Below are 20,000 nucleotides of genomic sequence, written 5' to 3' on the forward strand. Positions count from 1 at the left end.
AAGAAGGAACAGTCGAAACAGACGGGGTCAAAATAATGTTTGTTTTATTATAAATTCATTGTGTTGAATCCTACAAGAGAAATACTGAAGAGCTGGATATTTACATTCGCTCATGAAAAACCCAATTCTTAAAATTTTTAACAGCGCCCCCTAGGGAACGACATCTAATAAACGTGACGACCGACCCCGTTCTCCCCTCCTGTTTCACTCCTCTGCTCTCCAAAAACCAGAATCATGGTTCTCTCTCTCACATGTTTGGGCTTCCACGGCTGAGCTCCCCTCCCGTTGAAATAAACAGTGTGAAATGCTCCGAGGGTCCCAAAGCCCATTTGTCAACGTGTCTGCCATGATGATGTCATCCCTTAAATGAGTGAGTCGGGGAAGGGACGGAGAGAGCGCCGTGATTTATCGTACACTAAAGGATACTCGCTGACCTAAATGTCGCTCTCTTCATACTTTTTAACCCTCCTGTTGTCCTCGAGTCAAGGAAGGAAGGGAGGAAGAAGGAAGGGAAGGAGGGAGGGAGGAAGGAAGGAAGGAAGGAAAGAAGCAAAGAAGGAAGGGAGGACAGAGGAAAGAAGGAAGGAAGGACGGAAAGGAAAGGAAAGGAAAGGAAAGGAGAGAGGAAGGAAGGACAGATGGAAGGAAGGACAGAAGGAAGGAAGGAAAGAAGGAAGGACAGATGAAAGAAACGGAGGAAGGATTTCCATCTGTCCTTCCTTCTTTCCTTCCTTCCTTCTGTCTGTCCTTCCTACCTTTCTTCCTTCCTTCCTCCGATTCTTCCATCTGTCCTTTCTACCTTCCCTCCTTCCCTCCTTCCTTCATTCCTTCCTTCCTTCCTCCGTTTTTTCCATCTGTCCTTCCTTCTTTTCCTTCCTTCCTCTGTTACTTCCATCTGTCCTTCCTTCTTTTCTTCCTTCCTTCCTTCTGTCTGTCCTTCCTCCCTTTCTTCCCTCTTTCCTTTTGTCTGCCTTTCCTTCCTTCTCTTCTTATTTCCTTCCTTTCTTCCTTCCTACCCTCCTTCCTTCCTTCTTTCCTCCTTCCTTCCTTCCTTCCTTCTTACTGTCCTTCCTCCCTTTCTTCCCTCTTTCCTTTTGTCTGTCTTTCCTTCCTTCTCTTCTTATTTCCTTCCTTCCTTCCCTCCATCTCTTTAATGATCCGGCCCTCTTTCCTTTTGTCTTTCCTTCCTTCTCTTCTTATTTCCTTCCTTCCTTCCTTCCTTCCTTCCTTCCTTCCTTCCTTCCTTCCATCCTTCCTTCCTCCGTTTCTTCCATCTGTCCTTCCTTCCTTCCTTCCTTGTCTGTCTTTCCTTCCTTCCTTCCTTCCTTCTATCTTTTTAATGATCCGGCCCACATGAGATCAGATTGGTCTGTATGTGGCCCTTGAATGAAAATGAGTTTGACTCGTCTGCTCTAAAGGATACTTGCTGCTTTTTTTTAAAAGAACACACTAACTGTAACCCTCTGGCATGATTTCCACATTTATTATAACTCGTTGACAACTCATACAGGAAGTGAATCCACCACGCCTTCATTTAGCCTTAAAACTATTTACTCCGTCCATACGTTGCTGCATATGTTCAGTGGATGTACGTTACAGCTGTGCTCGACCGTTGAATGTTGAGAAACAGCTGCGTGACGTTTGGCAGCCAGACGCTCGTAACAGGAGTTCGTCTGTGTACTGGCTTCATCTCCGAACCTTCAACCAGCCATGAGACAGAGCAGACTGAGCCGATGATGACCATGATGACTGCTGAAAGCTCCGTGTTTAGATGTTTTTTGGCTAAAACATGTTTTTAGTCTAAGCCAGGGGTGTTAAACATGCGGCCCGTGGGCCAGAACCGGAACCAGAACCACTTCCTTCCATCTTTCCTTCCTCCTTTTCTTCCTGTCCTTCTTTCCTTCCCTTCCTTCCTTTCCTTCTTTCCTTCCTTCCTCCCTTCCTTCCTTTCCTCCCTCCCTCCTTCCTTCCTTCCTTCCTTCCTTCCTTCCTTCATTCATTCCTTCCTCCCTTCATTCATTCCTTCCTCCCTTCCTTCCTTCCTTCCTCCCTTCCTCCCTTCCTCCCTTCCTCCCTCCCTCCTTTACTTGCTTCCTTCCTCCCTCCTTTCCTTCCTTCTCTCCTTCCTTCCTTCCTTCTTTCCTCCCTCCCTCCCTCCTTTCCTTCCTTTTTCCTTCCTTCCTTCCTTGACTCGAGGACAACAGGAGGGTTAAATAAATATAAATGTTTCCTGGTCTCCATGGTTACCAGATTAAATGTAATATTTAGAACAATAGTATTCCATTAGCTTTATTTAATATAAAAGTTATAATGTAAGATCATGCCAAACTAGTTGATATGGTGTTTTATTGACTATTTACTGTTTTTAAGCAAGTTGAATTATTTGGTACAAAGTTTTTATGGTTACACCACTTAGACATTTTTACCATAATCCTTCCTTCCTTTCCTTCCTTTCCTTCCTTCCTTCCTTCCTTCCTTCCTTCCTTCCTTCCTTCCTTCCTTCTTCCCTCCCTACCTCCCTCCCTTCTTCCTTCCTTTCTTCCTACCGCCCTCTCTTCTTCCTTCCTTCCTTCCTTCCTCCCTCCCTCCTTTCTTTCCTTCCTCCCTACCTCCCTCCTTTCTTTCCTTCCTTCCTTCCCTCCCTTCCTTCCCTCCTTTCCTTCCTTTCCTCCCTTCCTACCTCCCTCCTTTCCTTCCTTCCTTCCTTCCTCCCTACCTCCCTCCCTCCTTTCCTTCCTTCTTCCTTCCTTTTATAGTTACACCACTTAGACATTTTTACCATAATCCTCTAATATATTCTCTCTAAATGGATTAAAAGCAGAAATTTGATGCTGGGTCCACAAAAAAAGGAATGAGCTTGGAAAGAAGGAAGGAAAGAAGGCAGGAAGAGAGGAAGGAAAGGAAGAAAGGAAGAAAGAAAGGAAGGAAGGAAGGAAGGAAGGGAGGAAAGGAAGGAAGGGAGGAAGAGAAGGAAGGAAGGAGGAAGGATGGAAGGAAAGAAGAAAGGAGGGATGGAAGGAAGGAAGGAAGGAAGGAATAAAGGAAGGAAGGAAGGAAGGAAGGAAAGAAGGAAGGAAGGAAGGAAGGAAGGAAAGAAGGAAGGAAGGAAGGAAGGAAAGAAGAAAGGAAGGAAGGAAGGAACAGCTGAGTCCGCAAAAAAAGAATGTGTGCAAGTTATTCATACGTTTATTTTCACATTTTAACCCCTTTTAAATTTGGTTACACCACATGGACACAATAAAATATAACGTCATTGAGCCTCGTATTGTGTAAAATAAGGCCAAGAAACGACGTGATACAAATTCTTGCTTTCTTGATTGACAGCTGCAAATGCTCCCTACAATGCTCCCTAAAAGGCAGTAAAGAAGAAGAAGAAGAAGAAGACTACAAGCTAGCAAAATCTAAAATATACAAAAAAAAAATCAGATTTACTTTTTTTTTTTTATGTGGAAGGAAACACATCCAGCACATTTGTTAGACCTCAGGGATAGACACAATGCTTTATTGTGAGAAACTCTCCATATGGCTCCTTTAACTGATAATTACAAGCAGTTGTTGGTTTCCAGGTGGAGAAGTTCAGACATAGGGAGAAAGGAAGGGAAGAAAGGAAAGAAGGAAGGTAGGAGGGAGGGAAGGAAAGAAGGAAGGTAGGAGGGAGGGAGGGAGAAAGGAAAAGAGGAAGGGAGGAAAGAAAGAGAAGTAGGGAGGAAGGAAAGGAAGGAGGGAAGGAAAGAAGGGAGGAAAGGAGGAAAGAAGGAAGAAAAGGAGGGAGAAAGGAAGGAAGGAAGGGAGGAACAAGGAAGGACGGGAGGAAGAAGGAGGGAAAGGAGGGAAGAAGGAAGGGAGGAAAGGAAAGAAAGAGAGAAGGAGGGATGGAGGGAAGGAAAGAAAGAAGGAAGGAAGGTAGGAAGAAGGAAGGTAGGAAGAAGGAAGGAAAGGAAGGAGGAAGGAAGGTAGGAGGGAGGGAGAGAGAAAGGAAGGGAGGGAGGAAAGAAAGAGAGAAGGAGGGAGGGAGAAAAGGAAAGAAGGAAGGAAGGTAGGATGGAGGAATGGAGGAAAGAGGGAAGGATGGAAGGAGGGAGAAAGGAAATGAGGAAGAAAGGAAAGGAGGGAAAGAAAGAAAGAGAAGGAAGGAGGAAGGAAGGACAGACGGAAGCTCAGTTTGTTAGAGTGTAAATGTAAAATGTGTATTCCTCCTTTAATCCCTTCAATGACATCATCACTCTGTTTGACAAGATGGTATCAATGTACTTAACCCTCCTGTTGTCCTCGAGTCAAGGAAAGGAGGGAGGAGAGGAGAGGAGGGAGGAGGGAGGGAGGGAGGAACAAGGAAGGGAGGGGAGGAAGAAGGAAGGAAAGGAGGGAGGGGATAAGGAAGAAGGGAGGAAAGGAGGAAAGAAGGAAGAAAAGGAGGGAGAAAGGAAGGAAGGAAGGGAGGAACAAGGAAGGACGGGAGGAAGAAGGAGGGAAAGGAGGGAAGAAGGAAGGGAGGAAAGGAAAGAAAGAGAGAAGGAGGGATGGAGGGAAGGAAAGAAAGAAGGAAGGAAGGTAGGAGGGAGGGAGGGAGGGAGGGAGGGAGGGAGGGAGGAAAGAAAGAGAGAAGGAGGGAGGGAGAAAAGGAAAGAAGGAAGGTAGGATGGAGGGAGGGAGGAAAGAGGGAAGGATTGAAGGAGGGAGAAAGGAAATGAGGAAGAAAGGAAAGGAGGGAAAGAAAGAAAGAGAAGGAAGGAGGAAGGAAGGACAGACGGATGCTCAGTTTGTTAGAGTGTAAATGTAAAATGTGTATTCCTCCTTTAATCCCTTTAATGACATCATCACTCTGTTTGACAAGATGGTATCAATGTACTTAACCCTCCTGTTGTCCTCGAGTCAAGGAAGGAAAGGAGGGAGGAGAGGAGAGGAGGGAGGAGGGAGGGAGGGAGGAACAAGGAAGGGAGGGGAGGAAGAAGGAAGGAAAGGAGGGAGGGGGGAAGGAAGGAAGGAGGCAGGTAGAAAGGAAGGGAGGAAAGAAAGAGAGAACGTAGGAAGGTAGGAAGAAGGAAGGAAAGGAGGAAGGAAGGAAGGGAGGAACAAGAAAGGATGGGAGGAAGAAGGAAGGAAAGGAGGGAGGAAGGAAGGGAGGAAAGGAAAGAAGAAAGGAAGGAAGGAGGAAAGAAGGAATTAGGGAGGGACGGAGGAAAGAAGGAAGGAGGGAGGGAGGAAAGGAAAGAAGGAAGGAAGGTAGGAAGAAGGAAGGAAAGGAGGAAGGAAAGGAAGGAAGGAGGAAGGAAAGGAGGGAGTAAGGAAGGAAAGTAGGGAAGAAGGAAGGGAGGAAAGGAAAGAAGGAAGGAAGGTAGGGGGAGGGAGGGAGAAAGGAAGGGAGGAAAGAAAGAGAGAAGGAGGGAGGGAGGGAGAAAAGGAAAGAAGGAAGGAAGGAAAGAGGAAGGGAGGAAAGAAAGAGAAGTAGGGAGGAAGGAAAGGAAGGAGGGAAGGAAAGAAGAAGGAAGGAAGGTAGGAAGGAGGAAAGAGAGAGGGAGGAAAGAAAGAGAGGAGAAGGAGGACTGACTTAACTCAGCGGACTTCAAACAGCGTCCCAGGCTGTGAGTCTATTACGGGAACGCTGGGAGATAAGAGAGGAAACAAGGAAAGGGAGGGAGGAAAGGAAAGGAAAGAAGAAGGAAGGAAGGTAGGAAGGAGGAAAGAGAGAGGGATAGAAAGAGAGAGAGAAGGAGGACTGACTTCAAACAGCGTCCCAGGCTGTGACTCTATTACGGGAACGCTGGGAGATAAGAGAGCTTTCCTGCCTCTGACGTTGCTCCGTGGTTTTAAATGTTGGGGTCGCTGAACTCTCAGAGAGATAAAGGGAACGAGATAAAGGAGAGAGAGAAGAGAGATAAAGGGAAACACTTTGTGGTCAACGGTCAGACGTGATAACCTCCGAGAACCCAAAACAAGACCGGACCTGACGGGACCTGACGGGAAGCCCCCCCGAGTGGTTTCCTCTAATGATGATGATGATGATGATGATGATGATGATGATGCTGGGACTGAGGCTGCTGAGTTCATGAGCTGCAGTGGTTTGTCTCACACAGCAGCAAGTGTCAAGTCATTAGTTAGTTAGGTTTGAGAGGTCATTTATTTATTGGACCTTAGCAAAAAGTAGTTTATTCAAGTGTAGTACAAGTATATTTATTTTCTACAAAAACTGAGACAGTATACCTTTTTTTTTCTTGTGCCTGCTTTTTTTTTTTTTGCCTGACTTTTTATTTTCTTCCCTGATTTTTTTGTTTTTTTTGCCTGATTTCTTTTTTTTTTTGCCTGATTTTTTTTTTGCATTTTTTTTTTTTGCATGATTTTTTTGGTTTTTTTACATGACTTTTTTTGCATGGTTTTTTTTTTTGCATGATTTTTTTTTTTGCATGATTTTTTTTTTTGCATGATTTTTTTTTGAATTATTATTATTATTATTTTTTACATGATTTTTAATTTTTTTTTTACATGACTTTTTTTTGCATGTTTGTTTTTTGGCCTGATTATTATTATTTTTTTTTTACATGTTTTTTTTTTGCATGTTTTTTTTTTGCCTGATTTTTTTTTTTGCATGATTTTTTTTGTAGAATTATTATTATTTTTTTTTACATGATTTTTTTTTTGCATGGTTTTTTTTGGTTTTTGTCTGATTTTTTTTTTTCTTGTGCTGAATTTTTTTTTTTTTTTGTGCCTGGCCCTAATACTCCTTCGTAGTTATCACACATAAGCCATCATTAGGTTTATTGGGTCAATTTAACAGTCTGTAATCATTCATTTGAGTTCAGACAACACCATCCTTTCCAAATGTGTGCACTAAACAACTAAGTATACAGCGAGCTTCACAAAGCAGAACCAGCAGCAGTGGTTTGAGACCCAGTAACAGTCTGAAGGAGCCCAGCAGGGTCTTTGGGGGCCTGCTGTGACTCATAAAGTCAACATGCATCGTTGTGCAGTCATTATGATGAGGGTTGTAATGTGGAAAGTGGCCATGCTGGTGAAACAGGAGTGTGGTGACCTGGAACTATGAGGAGGAGGGGGGGTGGCGGAGGGGCTTCCCATGATGGGGGGAGGGAGGGAGGGAGGGGGGGGGCTCTTTGATTTAAACAGTGTAAATGTGTGGCAGCAGATCCAGCTGCATTTGTTTACAGTTCAACTTTTTTCATCCTGACAAACTCTCTCAAGCTCAGCGTTGGGAAGGTTCCTTCTTTCCTTCCTTCCTTCCTTCCTTCCTCCATTTCTTCCTTCCTTCCCCCCTTCCTTTCTTCCTTCCTCACTTCCTTCCTTCCTAACTTCTTTTTTTCCTTCCTTCCCCCTTCCTTTCTTTCTTCCTTCCTCCTTAAAATCTAAGCCCAGCTGTGTTGTCATGGATACTGACATGATTTATAAGGGAGATCATTTCTTATAAAGCAACATTTATCTCTCATTGTAAAATGTATTCATTAGTTCATGTAGATTTTGGAATATAAAATAAAGATATTTGATGAATAAAGTGAGTTTAATTGGTACTGTGACTCCATTTAAGCTCCATGTGTGCTCCAAATAAGCCCACATCATGATTTATTTACTAAATATATAAAATAAAATATTGATTTCAAAGAATTAAAAACAGCAATATATGTATTCAGTAACATGTTAAATATTAAAACATGAGGAAAAAACCCTCCTGAGTAAAATCTTAAAGGTCTATCAGATCAGGTTGTGTTCTATGGTTGCTATGGATACAGATTGTGTTCTATGGTTGCTATAGATACAGGTTGTGTTCTATGGTTGCTATAGAATTAAAAACAGCAATATATGTATTCAGTAACAAGTTAAATATTAAAACATGAGGAAAAAACCCTCCTGAGCTAAATCATAAAGGTCTGACTTCAGATGTAACCTCCTTATTAATCAGTAAGTGTAATGAAATGAGTAATAATGTAACTAGTTACTCTCTAACACTGTGCATACAAACTTCCATTCATCCTCGTACATGGCGCTCGCTCTGAGATCTTGAATCTTGAATCAGACTCTGTGTATAAAACACATACCTGGCTTTATACGAGGAGCGACACGACTAACAAACGCAGACCAGTAAAACATCAGCACATGTGCGGATATATACGCAGACATACCCCCCCATACCCCCCCCCCCTCCTCTGTGTTCTTTTACTGTTATACACCAGCCACCCCCCCCCCCCTCCCCTCCTCTCTCCATGCCACATGTTTTCTCTGGCAGTAGTAAATGACCCCTTTTACCCCCCCGGGGGGGCGAAGGGGGACAAGCTGTCTGGTGATTGAACATGTGGCTGTGCTTTTGGTATGCTGGTATGCCTTTTAAATGTTGCTGCTGGTAAACCCCCCCCCCCCCCCCCCCTTTTGTCTACCCTGCCTCTCTCTCTCACTATTTGCCCCCCAGCCAGGAGAAGTTGTTGATTTGTTGATAAACTCCAGAGTTTGGTCTCAGGAATGCAGCTCTTGTAGTTCAGAGCTGGTCTTTCCTACGATGGGAAAGTTGGGAAGCAGTCTGTCATTTTCTCTTTTTTACTTTCCTTTAATCACGTTTGACATTGTGTGGATATGTTTGTGTTAGTTTGTTTTATGCTGTCTATCCACTTTTTCTTTTCTTTTTTTATTTATTGTTTTTTTTTAATTTAATTTTTTTATTAATTTATTTACTTATTATTATTATTATTTTTTATTTTTTTTATTTTATTATTTTTTCTTTTCTTATTTATTTATTTTTTTAAATTTATTTATTTATTAATTTACTTATTTTTTTATTTTTTTAATGTTATTTTATTATTATTTTATCTTTTCTTTATTTATTTTTTTATGTTTTATTAATTTATTAATTTATTTACTTATTTTTTATTATTATTTTTATTTTTGATTTATTTTATTTTATTATTATTTTCTAATTAATTCTTGGTAATCTGGTGTCTTTTTGGACTTTTTTGTCTTTTTGGTAATTTGGTGTCTAGATGTTTGTGAAGAAAAACTTTATACCTTGTTTCTATGTATTAATCTTAAAATGAAAAAAAAAAGTGAAAAAAAAGAAAAGGACTGCAGCTCTTGTAGTTCAGAGCTGGTGTTCCTTACGATGGGAAAGTGAGAAGCAGTCTGTCATTTTCTCTTTTTTACGTCCTTTAATCACAAAGCTTCAGGTGATTAAAGGTGAACCTCAATTACACGTTAACTAATGGGTCATTTTAGTGAACCTGCAGCGTGTAGTAGTAGAGGATCATCAAGTCAAAGCAATGACAGTGTGGTGCATCATGGGAAATAAAGAAGGAAGGAAGGAAACACTGGTAGCAGCTGAGTGAGTTAGAGTTTAATTTAAGATGAATACATTCTGCTGCTGTGATGGTTTGAGGTCAGTTTCTGTTTCTGTTGAGGTTTATTTTTCCCTCCTCTGGTTTGCTAGTCATTAGGTTTTCATTATTTGATGATTATTATTTAATTGTTTAATCTGTGAAATGTCAAAAAAAAAGTGGGAAAAAAATGTTTAACTGTCTTATTTTGTCCAGAACTCAAATATATTCAGTTTATAATCATATAAAACAGAGAAAAGCAGCAAATTGTGTCGTCCTCCCGGGTTAAATTGACTCTGTCTGTTTTGACTGTTCCTTCCTTCCTTCCTTCCTTCCTTCCTTCCTTCCTTCCTTCCTTCCTTCCTTCCTTCATCCCCCTTCCTTCCTTCCTTCCTTCATCCCCCTTTCTTCATTCCTTCTATCCACCCTTCTTCGTTCGTTCGTTCGTTCGTTCGTTCGTTCGTTCGTTCCTTCCTTCCTTTCCTTCCTTCCTTCCTTTCTTTCCTTCCTTCCTCCCTCCCTCCGTATTTTCTTTCCTTCCTTCATCCCCCTTCCTTCCTTCCTTCCTTCCTTCCTTCCTTCTATCACCCTTCCTTCCTTCCTTCCCTCTTTCCTTTCCTCCCTCCTTTCCTTGCTTTTTCCTCCCTTCCTTCCTTCCTTCCTTCCTTCCTCCCTCCCTCCCTCCTTCTTTTCTTTCCTTCCCTCCTTCCTCCCTCCCTCCTTCCTTCCCTTTTTCCTTTCCTCCCTCCTTTCCTTCCTTCTTCCTTCCTTTCTTTCCTTCCCTCCCTCCTTCTCTCTTTCCTTCCTTCATCCTCCCTTCCTTCCATCCTTCCTCCCTCCTTTCCGTCTTTCTTCCTCCCTTCCTTCCATCCTCCCTCCCCCCTTTCCTTCCTTGACCCGAGGACAACAGGAGGGTTAATCTGCTCAGTGAAACATCTGTTATTGGAGGAAATAACTATATCATTAAAGTAGATTTGAGTAAAGTCTCTCCTTCTCTCCTTCCTTCCTTCTCTCCTTCCTTCCTTCCTTCCTCCCTCCCTCCTTCTCTCTCTCCTTCCTTCCTTCCCTCTTTCCTTCCTTCTTCCTCCCTCCCTCCTTTCTTCGTCCCTTCCTTCCATCCTTCCTCCCTCCTTCCTTCCTTCTCCCTTTCTTTCCTTCCTTTCTCTTTCCTCCCTCCCTCCTTCTTTCCTCTGTCCTTCCTTCCTTCCTTCCTTCCTTCCTCCCTACTTCCCTCTTTCTTTCCTCCTTTCTTCCTTTCCTCCTCCCTTCCTTCCCTCCATCCTTCCTTCCTTTCTCGAGGACAACAGGAGGATTAAAGTAGTAGTAGAGTAAAGTGGAGCTTCTTAAAAACGGAGCGTTATCTTGATGAAACTCGTCTCATCACGACTTTCCTCTTTAAAGATTTACAGCCCCCCCCCCCCCCCCCCACCTTTGGTTCACGTATGAGATCTTTTAACAGATTGATCGGGGTCAAGTTTAACAGTTTGCGTAACCAGCTGCTTCGTTAACACATCTTGACCCCAGAACATCTGTGACCTGCAGCCGCTCCCTCATCACTCACTGCCTGTCGTCCTGTTTCAGGTGTTCAGGTCGTTGCCGAGGACACCAGACATCCACACGGTTCAAATAACGGCCCTGCAGTGCCGGCCGGCCCCGAGGAGACCCCTCTACTACTACAGCCGCCGCCGCCGCCACCACCTGTGATGGAGACCGGAGAGGCGGGGCCGCCCGGGAAGATGACCTCGTCTAAGTTGCCTAAAGGGATGGACGGCAGCATAATGCCTCTTCTGGGATTCGCTGGAGCTCCAGGTGAGAGAGAAAGGAGGGTTGGAAAGATGAAAGGAGAAAATGTCAAATGGTGTAACCACAAAAGAATGATACATATTAAATATTTTATCCACCTACAGTGTATTTAAGTGGACTTATACTAATAATTACTTCATTCTATCTTCCTTCCTTCCTTCCTCTCTTTATTCCTTCCTTCTTTCCTTCCTCTCTCCCTTCCTTCCTTCCTTCCTTCCTTCCTCTCTCCCTTCCTTCCTTCCTTCCTTCCTTCCTTCTTTTCTTCACTCTACTCCTCCCTTCCTTCCTCTATTCCTTCCTTCCTTCCTCTCTTTATTCCTTCATTCCTCCCTCTCTTTCTTCCTTCCTTCCTCTCTTTATTCCTTCCTTCCTTACCTTCCTTCCTTCCTCTCTTTATTCCTTCCTTCTTTCCTTCCTCTCGTCCTTCCTTCCTCTCTCCCTTCCTTTCTCCCTTCCTTCTTTTCTTTCTTCCTTCCTTCCTCTCTCCCTTCCTTCCTCTTTCTTCCTTCCTTCCTTCCTTCATTCCTTCCCTCCCTCCTTCCTTTCCTTCCTTCCGTCCTCCCTACCTCCCTCCTTTCCTTCCTTCTTCCTACCTTCTTTCCTCCCTTCTTCCTCCCTTCTTTCCTCCCTTCTTCCTTCCTTCTTCCTCCCTTCCTTCCTTCTGTCCTTCCTATCTCCCTCCTTTCCTTCCTTCTTCCTTCCTTCCTTCCTTTCTTCCTTCTGTCCTTCCTTCCTTCCTTTCTCTCTTTATTCCTTTCCTTGCTTCCTTCCTTACCTTCTTCCTTCCTCTCTTTCTCCCTTCCTTCCTCCCTTTTCCCTCCCTTCCTCCTTTTTTTAAGCAAGTTTTAATGGTTACACCACTTAGACATTTTTACCATAATCCTCTAATATATTCTCTCTAAATGGATTAAAAGCAGAAATTTGACGCTGAGTCCACAAAAATAAAGAATGTGTGCAAGTTATTCATACGTTTATTTTCACATTTTAACACCTTTTAAATTTGGTTACACCACATGGACACACTCTTCTGCTTTATTTCAGCTTCTCCAATAAAACCCACTGAATCTCTAAAAAACAGGCTGCCTCTCCTTCCAGGTAAATGCTTCTTTTTGTTAAATTAAATATAACAAAATCTTTTAAAGAGTCACTTCAACTCTTTTCTTTTGCTCAGCAGATGTGACCGTGCCTCTGAAACCATCACCACGGAAACCCGACACTGCTTCGGCATCGTTGGCTTCAGTTTCAGGTCCGGTGTTTATTTATTTTTTCCAGGCTGCTGCGTTTGTCACTGTCACATCTGTCATGTTTGAGTTTATTGTTGCATTTCCTGTGTTTAGGTGAGAGAGTATCATTCTCAGCTGGTCTCACTCTGACTCCGTCTCATGGAGAGGTCGGGATCATTAGATTCAACAAGCTGCTGCTGAATGACGGAGGACACTACGATCCCACCACAGGTAATTCATTAAAGAAAGTCAAACTCTAACCGTTACCATGGAAACCTCATGCCTCCAGGCTAGTTTGCTGTGCTTCTTTCCTTCCCTCCTTTCCTTCCTTCTTTCTCCCTTCCTTTCTTCTTTCTCCCTTCCTTTCTTTCTCCTTTCCTTCCTTCTTTCTCCCTTTCTTCCTTCCTTTCTTTCTTCCTTCTTTCCTTTCCTCCCATCCTTCCTCCCTTCTTTCCTTTCTACCTTTCCTTCTTTCCTTCCTTCCTTCCTTCCTCCCTTCCATCCTTCCTTCTTCCTCCCTTCCTCCCTCCTTTCCTTCCATCCTTGACTCTAACTGTTACCATGGAAACCTCATGCCTCCAGGCGAGTTTGCTGTCCTTCTTTCTCCCTTCTTTCCTTCCTTCTTCCTTCCTTACTTCCTCCTTCCCTTCCTTCTTTCCTTTCTTCCCCCCTTCCTCTTTTCCTTTCTCCCTCCCTCTCTCCTACCTTCCTTCTTCCCTTCTTTCCTTTCCTTCCTTCCTCCATTCCTTCCTTCCTCCCTTCCATCGAGTAGTAGGAAAGTATGCGGTTTCAAACAGACCCTGAGTCTCTCTCTCTTTGTGTTCTCAGGTATCTTCACAGTGCCGACGGACGGCCGCTACCTGGTAACCGCGGTGCTCTCAGCGCAGCGAGGTGAGAGGCTGGAGGCGGCCCTCTCCGTGTCAAACCGCAGCGTGCAGAGGTTGGACTCCACCGGCTTCCTGTCTGGAGCAGCAGCATCGGCGTCGTCACGGGAACAATGTAACTGCAGCAGCTCGACTTCGCTCAGTCTGGTTCTGCCTCTGAAGCGAGGAGACCGAGCCGGGCTGGTTCTGACCGCCGGACGGCTCGCCATCACTACTTCCTCTGAGGTCCTGTCGTCTTTCAGCGTCGTCCTTCTTTACTCCAGTCAGTCCGAACTGTAGCGCTTCCTGGCTGCTTCCAGAGACAACGGAGATCTCATATAAAGCCATAAAGAGGAAGTACGGTGAGCCTCAGCGTGACGTAGCTGAGGTTAAAAAGTTGTTTAACCCTCCTGTCGTCCTCCCGGGTCAAACTGACCCCGTTTCTCTTTTGACTGTTCCTTCTTTCCTCCCTCTTTCTTTGCTCTCTCCTCCTTCCTTCCTTCCTTCCGTCTGTCCTTCCCTCCCTCCCTCTTTCTTTAAATTTTTCCTTCGTTCTTCCCCTCCTTCCCTCTTTCTTTGCTCCCTCCTTCTTCCTTCATTCCATCCTCCTTTCCTTCTTTCCTTCCTTCCTCCCTCCCTCCTTACTCCCTTCCTTACTTCCTTCCTCTTTTCCTCCACCCCTCCTTACTCCTTTCCTTCCTTCCTTCCTTCCTTCCTTCCTTCTGTCCTTACTTCCGTCTCTCCTTACTTCCTTCTTCTTTTGCTCCCTCCTCCTTCCTTTCCTCCTCTCCTTACTCCTTTCCTTCCTTCCTTCCTTCCTTCTGTCCTTACTCTTTTCCTCCCTCCCTCCTTACCCCTTTCCCTTCTGTCCTTCCTCTTTTCCTCCCTCCCTCCTTACTCCTTTCCTTTCTTCCTTCCTCCTTACTCCTTTCTTTCCTTCCTTCCTCCCTCCCTCCCTTCCCCTTTCCCTTCTGTCCTTACTCTTTTCCTCCCTCCCTCCTTACTCCTTTCTTTCCTTCCTTCCTCCCTCCCTCCCTTCCCCTTTCCCTTCTGTCCTTACTCTTTTCCTCCACCCCTCCTTACTCCTTTCCTTTCTTCCTTCCTTCTTTCTTCTCTCCTTCCTCTTTCCCTCCCTCCTTACTGCTTTCCTTTCTTTCTTCCTCCTTCCTTCCTTCCTTCCTTCATCTTTTCCTCCCTCCCTCCTTACTCCTTTCCTTCCTTCCTCCCTCCTTTCCTCCATCCCCTTCTTACTCCTTTCCTTCCTTCCTTCCTTGACCTGAGGACAACAGGAGGGTTAATGTTATCAGAGAAGAAAGGAAAAAGAGAGAAAACATATCGTCTCCAAACACTAAGTGAGAGTTTTTCTATCATCTGTATTAATATTCCGTTTACATTATAATTATTGTTGTATGTTTTGTATTGTAAAGTTTTGTTACATATTTTGCCACACACACACACACACACACACACACACACACAAACACACACACACGATAACTGATTGTACTTTGAAACAGCGTTCATGCTTTTTATTAAAGCATCATCCAACAACAGACGTGTGTTTTGATTGTAATTTTATTTATTGTAAATATACTACAGTTCATTTACATAATAAATAAGTGCTCTTTCCTTCTTTCTCCCTTCCTTTCTTTCTCCCTTCCTTTCTTCCTCCTTTCCTTCTTTCTCCCTTCCTTCCTTTCTTCTCCCTTCCTTACTTCAGTCGTTCCTTCCTTCCTTCTGTCCTTCTTCCCTTCCCTCCTTCCTCCCTCCCTTCCTTTCTTTCCTTCCTTCTGTCCTTCCTTCCCTCCTTCCTCCTTTCTCCCATCCTTCCTCCTTTCTCCCTTCTTTCTTTCTGTCCTTCCTTCCCTCCTTCCTCCTTTCTCCCATCCTTCCTCCTTTCTCCCTTCTTTCTTTCTGTCCTCCTTTCTCCCTTCTTTCTTTCTGTCCTTCTTTCTCCCTTCCTTCTGTCCTTCTTTCCTTCCCTCCTGCCTTCCTTTCCTTTCCATCCCTCCTTCCTCCTTTCTCCCATCCTTCCTTCCTTCTTTCGCCCTTCCTTCCTAACTTCCTTCCTTGACTCGTTCATGCTTTTTATTAAAGCATCATCCAACAACAGTCATGTGGTTTGATTGGACAGTTTATTTTAATACAATACTTAATGTAAATATACTACAGTTCATTTACATCTACTATAAAATGATAAATAAGTGCTTTTGAGCCCACTGCTCACACAGTTGAACAAACATCTGGAACATGTTTGTGCTTTATACTGTTTATATAGAAAACAGTATTTTACAGTCTGCAGGAAACGAGTGAATCAGCAGCAACGGTTCTTCATCGAAAAGTGAAATTAAAACTATGCAAAACTAAGAAGATGCGGCACAACACTAGATTTGGATGTGTGATCTCTTCACACAGTATATCACTTTCATAGAAAGAATGTATACAGTTTATTTTTTTCTTCCACTAGCAGCTGTTAACGAGTTTAACCCTTTATAGGACACTCATTGGAAGGAAGGAAGGATGGAAGGAAGGAAGGAAAGGAAGGAAGGACGGAGGGGAGGAAGGAAGGAAGGAAGGAAGGAAGGATGGAAGGAAGGAAGGAAGGAAAGGAAGGAAGGATGGAGGAAAGAAGGGAGGAAGGAAGGTAGGGGGGAGGGAAGAAAGAGAGAAGGAGGGAGGGAGGAAGGGAAGAAAGAAGGAAGGAAGGAAGAAGAAAGGGGGATGGGGGAAGGAAAGAAGGAAGGGAGGAGAGAAGGAGGGAGGGAGGAAGGACAGATGAAAGGAAGGAAGGAAGGACGGAGGAAATAAGGAATGAGGGAGGGAGAAAGGAAAGGGGAGGAAGGGAAGAAAGAAGGCAGGGAGGAAGGAAAAGAAGGAAGGAAGGAAGGAAAGAAGGAAGGAAGGATATTTTGGGATATTTACAGAAGTTACCAAATATAATTATTTGCCCAATAAAGGGTTAAGCAGAAAGAAGCTAAACGAGGCAAAAACAGATTAAGATACTGTCGTTCTCACAATTGGCAAAAAAAAAAAAACATCAGCAAAGATTCAAAAAACACGTCAAAATAGTTTCTAAACTAAATCTTGGAAAAATACTCCATGTTTGGTGCACGTATATGTAGCAGCAGCATCTACAGAAAGTGCTTTTTTTTTTTTTTAAATCTTTTTTTTTTTTTAACGTTGCATTCAGCCAAATAAAATCAGTTCATTTATTTCCTCAAAGCTAAATAGTGCAAAAAATCTTTTACGCTTTCATACAATAAATAAGACCATACAGTGAATAAGGCCTTAAAGAGACACGACTACTGTACATAACTGCACTAAATATTACTTTGTACTGTTTGATAATGATAAAGTCAGTATTTCTTTTAATCACACTAAATATTGGTCAGTTTATGCACCAAACATCTTTATAAAAGTGCTCTGACGGCCTTCATATACACCTCTTACTGTATGTGCAGAGAAAACAGCAAAATATACTCTGAGTGCATGAAGGGAATAAACCCAAACTGAGAAGATGATGATGTGCAATTAATATATATATAAGAAGAAGAACGGTATAATGCTAAATATTCCTTTAAATTAACAATGAATTATTATTATTATTATTATTATTATTATCAGTATTAAGTCAGTGCATATAGTCATTAACCTTCCTGTTGTCCTCGAGTCAAGGAAGGAAGGGAGGAAGGAAGAAGGAGAGGGGGGAGGGAGGAAGGAAGGAAGGGGAGGAGGGAAGGATGGAGGAAGGATGAGAGGAAAGGAAAGAAGGGAGAAAGGAAAAGAAGGAGGAAGGAAAAGAAGAAGGAGGGGAGGAAGGGAGGGAGGAAGGAATGATGGAGGAAAGGAGGAAGGATGGAGGAAGGAAGAGAGGAAAGGAAAGAAGGGAGGAAAGAAGGAAGGAAAGAAAGGAGGGAGGAAGGGAAGGAAGGTAGGAAGGAGAATGGGAGAAAGGAAAAGAGGAAGGAAGGAAAGAAAGAAGGACAGAGGAAAGAAGGAAGGGAGGAAGGTACGAAGGAAGGAAAGAAGGACAGAGGAGAGAAGGAAGGGGGGAACAAAGGAGGGAGGGAGAAAGGGAGGAAGGAAGGAAGGACAAAAGGAAGGAAAAAAGGAACAGTCACAACAGACGGGGTCAATTTGACCTGGGAGGACCACAGGAAGGTTAAAGAAGAAAACAATGCTCTTTGTAGATTGTGTTGATTTCAAGTACTTTCTTCTTCTTCTTCTCCTCCTCCTCCTCTTCTTCTTCTTTCTATCAGCGTGCGTTAAAGCAGCTCCTCAAAGCAAACCTCCGGGATCGGTTGTCTCCAGTAACAGAAGGAGCTGAACTCGGGGCAGCTGAACGTTGCGTTGTGTTGGGAGCTCCGTAAAGGAAACACATGCTCCACCAGCTCGCTCAGCCGGCTGTAGCTGTAGACGACAAAAAAAAAAAAAGAAAAGAAAAAAAAGAAAAGCCCCGAATCAAACCGAGCGACAGTAAAACATTTGTTGGAGAGGAACAGCTGAGAGAGAGAGAGACTCCACTGACGGGTTTAATACTCACGATGTTTTATTGCCCTTGGCTTGCTCGAGGATTAACTCGCCCTTTGGGTTCACGGTGAATATCCGACACACAGGCACACCCACCTGCTTATAGGCGAACACGTCCTTCAACACAGGAGAGAGAAAGTATATTTAATGTGTTGCAGTATGTGATAGAAAATAAGCCATCAGGTTTGTTAAAATGTTCCTTTTGGTATTTTTGTTGGTTTTATATCATTTGAAATTATATTTGCACCATTTTTTATAAACCAAAAGTAAGACTGAATGCTTCTGAAAATGTCAAATGGTGTAACCACAAAAGAATGATAAATATTAGGCCTTAATATTTTATCCGAGAAAGAAAGAAAGAAAGAAAGAAAGAAAGAAAGAAAGAAAGGAAGAAAGAAAGAAGTTGGGGGGGGAAGAAAAGAAAGACAGAACAAGAAGTCGGAGGAAAGAAGGAAAGAAAGAAAGAAAGGAAGAGGAAAAAGAAGGAATGAAGGAAAAAGAGAAAGAAAGACAGAAAGAAAAAGGAGGAAAGAAAGGAAGGAAGAAGAGAAAGAAAGAAGGAAAGGAGGAAGAAGGAGAGAAAGACGGAACGAAGGAGGAAGAGAAAGAAAGACAGAACAAGAAGTCGGAGGAAAGAAGGAAAGAAAGAAAGACAAAGAAAAAGGAGGAAATAAAGAAGGAAAGAGGAGAGAGAAAGAAAGAAAGAGGAGAAAGAAAGAAGTTGGAGGAGGAAAGAAAAGAAAGACAGGAAAAAGGAGGAAGAGGAGAAAGTAAGAAAGAAAGAAAGAAAGAAATCAGTCAGGTCAAGGAAGGAAGGAAGAAAGGAATGAATGAAGTAAGGAAGGAAGAAAGGAATGAATGAAGGAAGGAAGGAAGGAACTGCTGAGTCCACAAAAAAAGGATGTGTGCAAGTTATTCATATGTTTATTTTCACATTTTAACCCTTTAAATTTGGTTACACCACATGGACACTAACCCTTTAAATTTGGTTACACCACATGGACACTAACCCTTTAAATTTGGTTACACCACATGGACACTAACCCTTTAAATTTGGTTACACCACATGGACACTAACCCTTTAAATTTGGTTACACCACATGGACACTAATAAAGTAACCAAACATTGACCCACTTACACTTGCTCTGTTTCCGAAGGCGGCGTAGAAAGGGTGTTTGTTGGGGAGGAAGAGGTTCTTAATGTCCGTCAGACATTCGATCTTGAACTTCTCCGGCTTCTTTTCTATGATCTCTCTAACAAGAGAAAAAAAAGGATTAAAGACTTAACCTTTGACCTTCAGCTGTTGCTAAGCACCGCCTTAACCTTCCTGTCGTCCTCCCGGGTCAAATTGACCCCGTCTGTTTTGACTGGAAGGAACATTTTACCCTAACAGATGAAAACATTGGTTAGAAAGTTATAAAAGTCATCAAACATAATAAGTTACATTCCTTCTATCTGTCCTCCCTCCCTCCCTCCTTCCCTCCCTCCTTCCCTCCCTCCTCCCTTTCCTTCCTTCCTTCCTTCCTTCCTTCCTTCTCTTTAATAATCTGGCCCACATCAGATTAAATTGGTCTGTATGTGGCCCTTGAATGAAAATGAGTTTGACACCTCTGACCTAAATAATGATACTAACTGTTAAAAGCAGCAGCAGTACCTGTGGAAAGCAGAGAAGAGGCTGCTCGGAGAAAGCATGAGGGGCCCTTGAGGCAGGAGAGTCCCTCGGTCGTTCACCAGTGTAAATATCCTCGGGTCATATCAGCCATGCCGATAGCTCGAGCTGAACAGTATAAGAACTTGTAGCCGTTCCTGTAATGGTCAGATATACGTTAAAACAGATTAAATCTATCGCTTCAGTCGAGGTTTGTAGTGTTTTTATGTTTATGGAGACTTACTCGTGCACTGAGTGGTAAAGTTTCGCTATTCCTTGATGAGTCCAGTCTTTCCCGAGCTGAGGAAGAATCTGACCGAATACGTCTGATCTGCAGGAAGAGAAACATCAGAATTATTTAAAGTCCGTGTAAAGTAAGAATAAATATGTGTTCTGAGTTTGACATACCACAGAAAAGTGTGTTGTTAACCACCCTGCCAAATTTGAATGATTAAAAAAAATCGCCAAATATATGAAATTAGGCTTCAAAGTTGTGTAAGAATCAGCCTCTTTCTCTGCTCCCAAACGCTGTGGGCGTGGCCTCTGAGTCCGCTGAAGCCCCACCCCCTACCAAGTGTCACCTGTCAATCAAAGTCACCACCTCTACCAGAAACATGGACGCTAGGTCTG

General features: G+C 43.1%; 2 protein-coding genes across 2 annotated transcripts in view; one reads left to right on the top strand and one right to left on the bottom strand.

The window, feature by feature from the left end:
• emilin2b (elastin microfibril interfacer 2b) overlaps positions 1-13,491 on the top strand; it is a 22,020-nt gene extending 8,529 nt beyond the window's left edge. The window contains exons 4-8 of the mRNA XM_053342827.1: positions 10,884-11,111; positions 12,147-12,200; positions 12,280-12,351; positions 12,443-12,559; positions 13,157-13,491. Coding sequence (XP_053198802.1) covers positions 10,884-11,111; positions 12,147-12,200; positions 12,280-12,351; positions 12,443-12,559; positions 13,157-13,491 — 806 coding nt within the window. The remainder of the gene's footprint in view (positions 1-10,883; positions 11,112-12,146; positions 12,201-12,279; positions 12,352-12,442; positions 12,560-13,156) is intronic.
• Positions 13,492-17,447: 3,956 nt separating this feature from the next.
• Positions 17,448-20,000, bottom strand: part of LOC128382829 (phosphatidate phosphatase LPIN2-like) — a 12,716-nt gene continuing 10,163 nt past the window's right edge. The window contains 6 exon segments of the mRNA XM_053342828.1: positions 17,448-17,601; positions 17,735-17,838; positions 18,861-18,975; positions 19,377-19,455; positions 19,458-19,528; positions 19,615-19,701. Of these exon segments, the coding sequence (XP_053198803.1) occupies positions 17,457-17,601; positions 17,735-17,838; positions 18,861-18,975; positions 19,377-19,455; positions 19,458-19,528; positions 19,615-19,701 (601 nt within the window). The 3' untranslated portion in view covers positions 17,448-17,456.

Source organism: Scomber japonicus, chromosome 21, assembly GCF_027409825.1.
Source record: "Scomber japonicus isolate fScoJap1 chromosome 21, fScoJap1.pri, whole genome shotgun sequence".
Taxonomy (NCBI): Eukaryota; Metazoa; Chordata; class Actinopteri; order Scombriformes; family Scombridae; genus Scomber; species Scomber japonicus.